Genomic DNA, 8,115 nt, shown 5'->3' with positions numbered 1-8,115 from the left:
TTTATATTTTTTTTTTATATATATATATATATATATATATATATATATATATATATATTGTGTGCGTGCGCGCATACGTACGTGTGAGTTTTACGAGGTCGATTTTCAAATTTAAATACTATGCATCTGGTCACTTTTTCAAGAGCACCCAATCGTAATGCGTGAAAATCCAGTAACTTAGACATTCGATTTAGTAGCATGATTATCCATTAGTCAATACACGCTTTGTTCTATTGAATTAATAAAATATTCGTTACGTTTAATATGGATTCAAAATAAATATAAGATCCTCGGATATGATATATATATATATAACCAATCATCACCATATCGAAAATATTGAATTTATATGAAATACTCCTAATAATCATTAGACTACGGATTAAATTCCCGTCCCTAATTTTACATTGAATTATATATATATATGTGCATGTATATGTGTGTAAGGAAGATAAACCCTAATTTGACATTGTGGTGTGGACCCTAAAACCCTGCATGAAACGAGGTGGTCAGTGCCTTGGAACACAAGCTTCACCAACTGTACTTTACCAATTATCCAGCCGCAAAATTTCCTCAATCCGATTCACACGGAAACGCAAAACCAATCTCTTTTAAATACCCTTAAACCGTACGAACACATACTCCTCCTCTCCTCGGATTCGCAATGGCTTTCGGCAATATCCAAGAACCCAATGTCGGAATCTTGGAGAATGTGTGGGCCAATTTCATTGGAAAACCCAAAAACGAGAAAAGATCGATACCAGTTCCCGGATCTTGGGAAGGAATGCCTTGTCTTGACGGAAGAGAAGATTCTACAGAGAATCTCAAACGGATTCCAAGCTTAGAGGGATGGCTGTCCATGGGGGATGATGAATGGGAAGAAATCTTCAATGGAATTAGTTCATTCCCAAGTAGTATAACCGAAAAACCCTTGTCGGAAACCAAGTTGACAGGTTCTTCCACTTCATCGGCTAGAGTTTCTTGCCCGACGACAAGGCAGTACAGGGGAGTAAGGAGGCGTCCATGGGGAAAATACGCAGCAGAAATAAGGGACTCGACGAGGAACGGGGTGAGGGTCTGGCTCGGGACATTCGACACAGCAGAAGCAGCAGCTATGGCCTATGATAAAGCCGCTGTTAGAATCAGAGGGCTTCACAAGGCTCATACGAATTTCCCGCTCGACAAGATCATAAAGGCTATGGAGGAAACGGGTTGTGCCTCTAGCTATAATGGATTGCTGGGAAACATGGAGATTGGATCGGATACAACAAAAGAAGCAATTACAGATGATAGAGAGTATCAAGATTATCCTTCTCTAATGAATTTTCCAACTGAAATGGATATAAATGTTATGGAGATCGGTAACAAACCCAATAATTGTTGTCCCCCTTCTGCGCAGTCCATAAGTAGGGCAAGTGGATACAATATCACAACAGAAGAAGCTGTTTCGGGTTATGATGAACCCGCTTTTCGAATCAGAAGATCGGGAACGGCTCATATGAATCTCGCAGATGAGTCGACGGTAGAAAATACTACAGAGATCGGGTTTCCTCCAAGTTGTTATTATGATTCTGTTAAAGATTCGGATATATACGGATTTCTTGGGAGCCAAGAAACTGGATTTGATTCGAGAAAGAGAAATAGATGGAGCGATGGATCAGGTTTGATTCAGGAAGATGCTGAGTTTCAAGAACCGGAGTTAAAGAAGATTGTCGGAAGGGGGTTTGATGTGTTTGAGTTCGAAGACTTGGGAAGTGAGTATCTAGAGAATTTGCTGTCCACATTTTGACAGAGTTAACCCAAAACAAAATTACAAAATATCCATTTTGAATGAAAATACATTGTTTCTTTGTATATATATATATATATATATATATATATATATATATATATATACACACCTTTATGATGTTGTTTGTGAAGAAATTATTTCTTATTGTACGATCATATAAGTACGTTTCAAGATTGCAAGGTTATCATGCTTTCCCTAAATCAAAATCTCAATATTATATATAAAAAAAAAAAGTGAATAACGATTGTAAATTTGTTAGATAGAAAAAAAAATTCTGAATATATAATGTAAAAAAAAAAGGAATGAGTTTCTCCAAAATTCCAAAGCTTAAAGTCTACGTATGATATATTCACATTTCCGTAAGACGGTAACTTGCTCTTGAAGTGATCTACGTATATATATGATTACTACTTAATAGAATCCCACCCAAAAAAATAAAGAAAGAATGATAAATCTATTAATAGAGACGGCGAAATTGTTGATAAATACGTCTCCATATATTTTAAAAACATGTATTTTAGCCAAAAAGAAAATAATAAGCCAACGGTTTCATATAAAACGCGTATATATAAGATTCGCATTTTTGTTACTTTGGATTCGGATCGTATCCGAAATAAATTTGATTTAAAAATTGAGTATAGTTTTTAAAAGATTAAATTAATAAATTCAAACTATATATATAATATGAAAACAAAACAAAAAATCAAAGCAAACTGAAATAACCTAAAATCTTATATAATTTTGTTTACAACCGAAAAATCGGAACTCAAAATATGTAATAATATGAATATGGTGGGTGGGGGCTGTCTATGATGTTGCCAAAACCAAGTAATCATAATTGGTCTAATCCTAACATTTGCCCCCTAATTCATATCATGTCACCTAACAAATTATGTGTATGTATTTTAAAAACATACATCGCACATATTTGCTTAATTATACATGGTAAATATACAAATATAAGTTAGGATTTAGCACTAACCAATAAAATCAGACAACTCACCCATATAATAACGAAACCCATTATTCTTTATCATCACGTATATGAAATCTCAATTCATATCTAAATCATGCGATTAATAATATAAGTATTATATATGTATGTATACATATATGTAAAGAAAGGTGGGACTTCCTTGTCGGACAATTCAAAATCCACTAACAACCAACACACTTGGGGGCACCAAACTGCTACAGAACTTTGCAGACCATTTGTGGCATATATAGTCCTTGCACTCGAAGAAAAAGAAAAACTCCATTGCATAATCATTTGTCATTATAATAAAATTATGAAAAATTAACGTAACTCTAAAACCCTAATCGACAATAACAAGAGTTATTAATCATCCATAAGCTTAATAAAAACCCTCCACTCTCCTCTTCCTCCACAAGCCCCTTGTTACTCTCTCTCTCTCTCTCTCTCTCTCTCTCTCTCTCTCTCTCTCTCTCTCTCTCTCTGGACATAAGAAATGAGCACTGCGAGATTCATAAAGTGTGTCACCGTTGGAGATGGAGCTGTCGGAAAAACTTGCATGCTCATTTCCTACACCAGCAACACTTTTCCGACCGTAAGTTGTTCTTCTTCTGTTTTTTTTTCGGTTATTAGAGCTAAACCGGATTCCGGTTCAACCGAACCGAATGCATGAAAATCTAAACATTCAATATTAAAATAATGCATGGAAATTAATTATTAAGATCATTCGAATGTCAATGTTCTCAGGATTACGTTCCGACCGTTTTCGACAACTTCAGCGCCAACGTGGTTGTCGACGGCAGCACCGTGAATCTCGGCCTCTGGGATACCGCCGGTACGATACTCTTGTCCTTATTGTCACATTATATATATGTATGTATGTATTGTATATATCTTGTATAATTATTTTATAATTGATATGGATTATAATTATTCGGATTAACTACATGAAAAAAAAAAACAGGGCAGGAAGATTACAACAGGCTAAGGCCTCTGAGTTACAGAGGAGCTGATGTCTTCTTGTTGGCTTTTTCCTTAATCAGTAAGGCCAGTTACGAGAATATTTACAAGAAGGTAATTTTTTTTTAAATTGAATTCGATAATAATCTTATAATTACGCATCGGTAATTTTTTTATTTTAGTTTGAGTATTGTCGTATATCATAGAGATATATCTTTATAAACATTGACAGTGGATCCCGGAGCTTAAACATTACGCGCCTAACGTCCCAGTTGTCCTCGTTGGAACCAAATTAGGTAAATTAATCGTAATTTACAGTTTATTTTTATTTTCAAATCTAGTGGATAAAATCGTGTCCACTCGATAGGTAAATGGGCCAGGGCCCATCTTACATTTGCTCATTTTTGCCGTTTTGGGCTTTGTTATTAGTTATCGGCTGAGCCCATATTCTTTTTTTTCTTTTTGAGTATGAATAAATATTTAGAATTAAATAAAATATGCATACAGATTTGCGGGAAGACAAACAATTCTTGAAGGATCATCCGGGATCAACATTTATAACGACCACCCAGGTACCCTAGTCACGAAATATATATTTTAAAAAAATTAATGAAAATTATGAACTTATATTAATCACTAATCAGTTCATGTTTTTGAATAATTTTTTATTAATAAATTTGTGTAAATAGGGAGAGGAACTAAGGAAGCTGATTGGAGCTGTTAGATACATAGAGTGCAGCTCCAAGACCCAACAGGTTCAATTTTTTTTTTATGACTATAGGATATGTTAAAATTACATGGGTATGTGTATAAATCACATCGAATCTGTATATAACTTATTTTAATAATTAAAAAATAAATAATATAATAGGAACAAAATAAGATGTTTTGTATTTTTCATTACCGTGTTAAAAACGTAATATACAAAAATAAAGTTAATATTTCACAAAAAAATGATATTTTTATATAGAAACATTGTAACTAAAAAATAATTTAAATTCGTCTCACAAATCTATTCCACTTTCTCTATCCATAGTATATTTTTAATATTTATTTATATATATATATATATGTATGTTTGTAAGGCTTTGTTTTATTTGTGTTGTTTAATAGAATGTGAAGGCAGTGTTTGATACAGCAATAAGAGTCGCTTTGAGGCCACCAAATGCAAAGAAGAAGAAGAAGCCATTGGCCAAAACCAAGAGATCAAAATCATGCTTTTTCCTCTGAAATATTATACACAATGTCAATTTTTTTTTAATAACGGTCCAACATAATGAATTTCGATTTCCCCATGAAATACCAACAGATATTCGATTAAGTTTATTTTATTTTTTCGGATTTATCTTTGTCATTATTATTTACTTCATGAAGTTTGATACATATCCACGATCCACCTTTATTGGCACAATCATTATTTTATCCCTTATATGGTATTAATAATATTTGTATAAAGATTGGGTATATCTCCAAGTATCCCTAAAGTTTAATTCCTTATATGTACTTAATTTAATATTTCGAAATTATTTGGAAAATTTTTCCAAATTACCGAAAAAGGACAACAGATAGGGCAGGGGTAGAATTGGAGTTCAGGAAAAAAAAAAAAAAAAAAAACAGAGACAGCATGCCCCCAAATTTCAGTATTAAAACCCTAAAACCCTTTCCCCGTGCTTCTCGCCGGAAGGAAAAAGACCGGGAACTCAAGTCTGGGTTTCTCCGATTCCGATTGAATAAGAAATGGAGCTCAATTTGTCGTCTAGGGTTTTGCCCAACAACAGAATCACCATTCTCGGCCTCGTTCCCTCCAGAAACCCCCTGAACTTTGTAAACGCTTCGTATAAACCGCTTCCGAGAATTTCTCCTGGGGTTTTTCCTGTAAATTCCCTCAAGCTCTCGACTTCGAGAAAGGTGAGAGTTCGTCACCAATTGTGTTATTCGTGGTTCACACAGGTGAAATGTTGTACCCATGGGACATTTTTAGATCGAGGAGGTGTTTCTCTGAGTATAATCTCATAGTTCTGATTTGAAATTTACGATGAAAACGGCTAATTTTAGGCGAAAGCAATGGCAATGGAGGGCTTCTCAGACTTGGAGCTTTCGAACTTGACGGCTTTATCGCCTTTGGATGGACGTTATTGGGGGAAAGTTAAGGAATTGGCCTCTTGTATGAGCGAGTTTGGTTTGATCTATTTCCGGGTTCTCGTCGAGGTAAGATTCCAATGTGTTCCTTCTGAAAATTCTTCAGTTGACTGTTCCTCAGTTTCCTTTACAAAAGCTTTGTGTACTCCAAGTGAAAGTTTATAACTTTACGTATTAATTATCATCAATATGATATGAAATTACCCATATTGTTGCTTTTGTCGCTGGTTTGCCTTTTTTTTTGCAACCCAGATTTTATTCTATCAATCAAAAGTGGATCTTGATGAGGGCAAAGCTTTTTCTTGTTAGTTATTTTCTTTGCTCAATTGGACGTTTCTTGAAAATTTTAATATACATTGTGTGTTTGGTTTTCTTTCCTTCATATAGATAGATGAGGCATCAGAGGAGAGTATCTTTGTTATGAACATTTCTCATATGCCGTAGTCATCTTTTATATTTTGCGTTTCTGCCACAGATCAAATGGTTGCTTAAGCTATCACAAATCCCTGAGGTACCTGAAGTTCCAAGCTTTAGCAGTGAAGCTCAAACGTATTTGCAAGGAATCATCGATGGATTTAGCATGAATGATGCCTGGGAAGTGAAAAAGATCGAGAAAGTAACAAATCATGATGTCAAAGCTGTGGAATACTTCTTGAAACAAAAATGCCAATCTCATCCCGAGATTGCAAAGGTCAGAAATCACTTTCTTGCTCCTAAGTTCTTTATGTCTGTTTGAAGGGTGCTCATGTTTCGATATTTATATCCATTCATACAGGTTCTTGAATTTTTCCATTTCGCTTGCACGTCTGAGGACATCAACAACCTTTCCCATGCATTGATGCTGAAAGAAGCGGTTAATTCGGTGTTGATTCCGGTTATGGATCAGCTCATCTTGGCAATCTCTCAGATGGCTAAGGATAATGCACATATTCCCATGCTTTCACGAACTCATGGACAGGTAAAAACATTGAAACAGAAGACAGCTACCGTGTTATTGAATCAGCACAATGATCAACTGTTCTTTTTGTAGAAGGGCTTTAATCTTTGGTATGTGAATAAGAACGCCCTGGCAGTAGTTTCTCAGGCTTAGGAATTTGCCATTTTATTGAAATATTATGGTGAAGCGAAGTGACATGAAACTGGTTTATCCTTGTTCTTTTTTTTTCTTTGGGTTTAGTTATATATATAGTTTTTAATGATTCGGTGTTTTACGTATAACGATGCAGCCAGCTTCGCCTACAACTTTGGGGAAGGAAATGGCGATATTTGCTGTGAGGTTAAGTGAAGAAAGGCGATATCTTTCTGAAATTAAGCTTAAGGGGAAATTTGCCGGTGCTGTCGGGAATTACAATGCGCATATTTCTGCTTATCCTGATATCGACTGGCCTCGTGTTTCAGAAGAGTTTGTTGCTTCTCTCGGACTGACATTTAACCCATATGTTACTCAGGTAATTTCTTCTCCGACCATTTTGTCCCCATAACCGATTTCAGACAGAGACATTGGTTTCATTAACTGATCATTTCTCGTGTTGTTTCTGTAGATTGAACCTCATGACTATATGGCAAGGCTGTTCAATACAATCAGCCAGTTCAACAATATATTGACTGATTTTGACAGAGATATATGGAGCTACATATCTCTGGGGTATTTTAAGCAGGCAAGTATCAGTAACCGGAAAAGAACAACAATCTTTTCGATACATTTCTCCTTTGTTCTTCTTATTTAAGATACGAAAGTGGGTGAGTTTATCTCGTTTATTACTCCGAAGCAGATAACGAAAGCAGGCGAGATAGGGTCATCGACAATGCCTCACAAAGTGAACCCGATAGATTTCGAGAACAGTGAAGGGAATCTCGGGAAAGCAAATGCAGAGCTTTCTTATCTCAGCATGAAGCTTCCGATTTCACGCATGCAGGTCGAACCCCCTATGGTTAATTTTACGAATCTTCGCTAGATTTTTCGTACTGTAACTGCAAAAACCGATACAAATAAGTTGGATGTGAATGTAGAGAGACTTGACTGATTCAACCGTCCTGAGAAATATGGGCGGAGCTTTAGGCCACTCTCTTCTTGCTTACAAGAGCGCGATACAAGGAATTGCAAAGCTTCAGGTACATTCCAACGCGATTTCCGCATGAAATCAACCGTTTTTTAACTGTATGAATGCCCATTTGACGTTATGTACTTGACAGGTAAACGAAGCTCGGTTAGCAGAAGACTTGGACCATACTTGGGAAGTTCTTGCTGAAC

General features: G+C 35.6%; 3 protein-coding genes across 3 annotated transcripts in view; all 3 read left to right on the top strand.

Moving 5' to 3' along the window:
• Window positions 1-664: 664 nt before the first annotated feature.
• Window positions 665-1,849, top strand: LOC104806143 (ethylene-responsive transcription factor ERF091). The gene has a single exon (XM_010530876.1). It carries the CDS (start codon window positions 665-667, stop codon window positions 1,787-1,789), a length of 1,125 nt encoding a protein of 374 aa, XP_010529178.1. The 3' UTR covers window positions 1,790-1,849.
• Window positions 1,850-3,069: 1,220 nt separating this feature from the next.
• Window positions 3,070-5,133, top strand: LOC104806142 (rac-like GTP-binding protein ARAC2). The gene is made up of 7 exons (XM_010530875.1): window positions 3,070-3,360; window positions 3,513-3,600; window positions 3,730-3,839; window positions 3,958-4,021; window positions 4,233-4,297; window positions 4,415-4,480; window positions 4,839-5,133. Exons 1-7 carry the CDS (start codon window positions 3,262-3,264, stop codon window positions 4,953-4,955), a joined length of 609 nt encoding a protein of 202 aa, XP_010529177.1. The 5' UTR covers window positions 3,070-3,261; the 3' UTR covers window positions 4,956-5,133.
• Window positions 5,134-5,377: 244 nt separating this feature from the next.
• Window positions 5,378-8,115, top strand: part of LOC104806141 (adenylosuccinate lyase) — a 3,486-nt gene continuing 748 nt past the window's right edge. The window contains exons 1-9 of the mRNA XM_010530873.1: window positions 5,378-5,633; window positions 5,781-5,933; window positions 6,340-6,555; window positions 6,640-6,822; window positions 7,091-7,312; window positions 7,406-7,522; window positions 7,637-7,780; window positions 7,875-7,976; window positions 8,058-8,108. Of these exons, the coding sequence (XP_010529175.1) occupies window positions 5,463-5,633; window positions 5,781-5,933; window positions 6,340-6,555; window positions 6,640-6,822; window positions 7,091-7,312; window positions 7,406-7,522; window positions 7,637-7,780; window positions 7,875-7,976; window positions 8,058-8,108 (1,359 nt within the window). The 5' untranslated portion in view covers window positions 5,378-5,462. The remainder of the gene's footprint in view (window positions 5,634-5,780; window positions 5,934-6,339; window positions 6,556-6,639; window positions 6,823-7,090; window positions 7,313-7,405; window positions 7,523-7,636; window positions 7,781-7,874; window positions 7,977-8,057; window positions 8,109-8,115) is intronic.

Source organism: Tarenaya hassleriana, unplaced genomic scaffold (assembly GCF_000463585.1).
Source record: "Tarenaya hassleriana unplaced genomic scaffold, ASM46358v1 Cleome12, whole genome shotgun sequence".
Taxonomy (NCBI): Eukaryota; Viridiplantae; Streptophyta; class Magnoliopsida; order Brassicales; family Cleomaceae; genus Tarenaya; species Tarenaya hassleriana.
The sequence above is the reverse complement of the archived record's forward strand: the minus strand, read 5'-3'. Positions and strand labels throughout refer to the sequence as shown.

Coding starts and splice junctions, on each gene's coding strand:
- LOC104806143 (XM_010530876.1), top strand. CDS start 665: ATGGCTTTCGGCAATATCCAAGAACCCAATGTCGGAATCTTGGAGAAT.
- LOC104806142 (XM_010530875.1), top strand. CDS start 3,262: ATGAGCACTGCGAGATTCATAAAGTGTGTCACCGTTGGAGATGGAGCT. Junction 3,840..3,957: donor ACGAGAATATTTACAAGAAG/GTAATTTTTTTT, acceptor AAACATTGACAG/TGGATCCCGGAGCTTAAACA. Junction 4,298..4,414: donor CATTTATAACGACCACCCAG/GTACCCTAGTCA, acceptor TTGTGTAAATAG/GGAGAGGAACTAAGGAAGCT.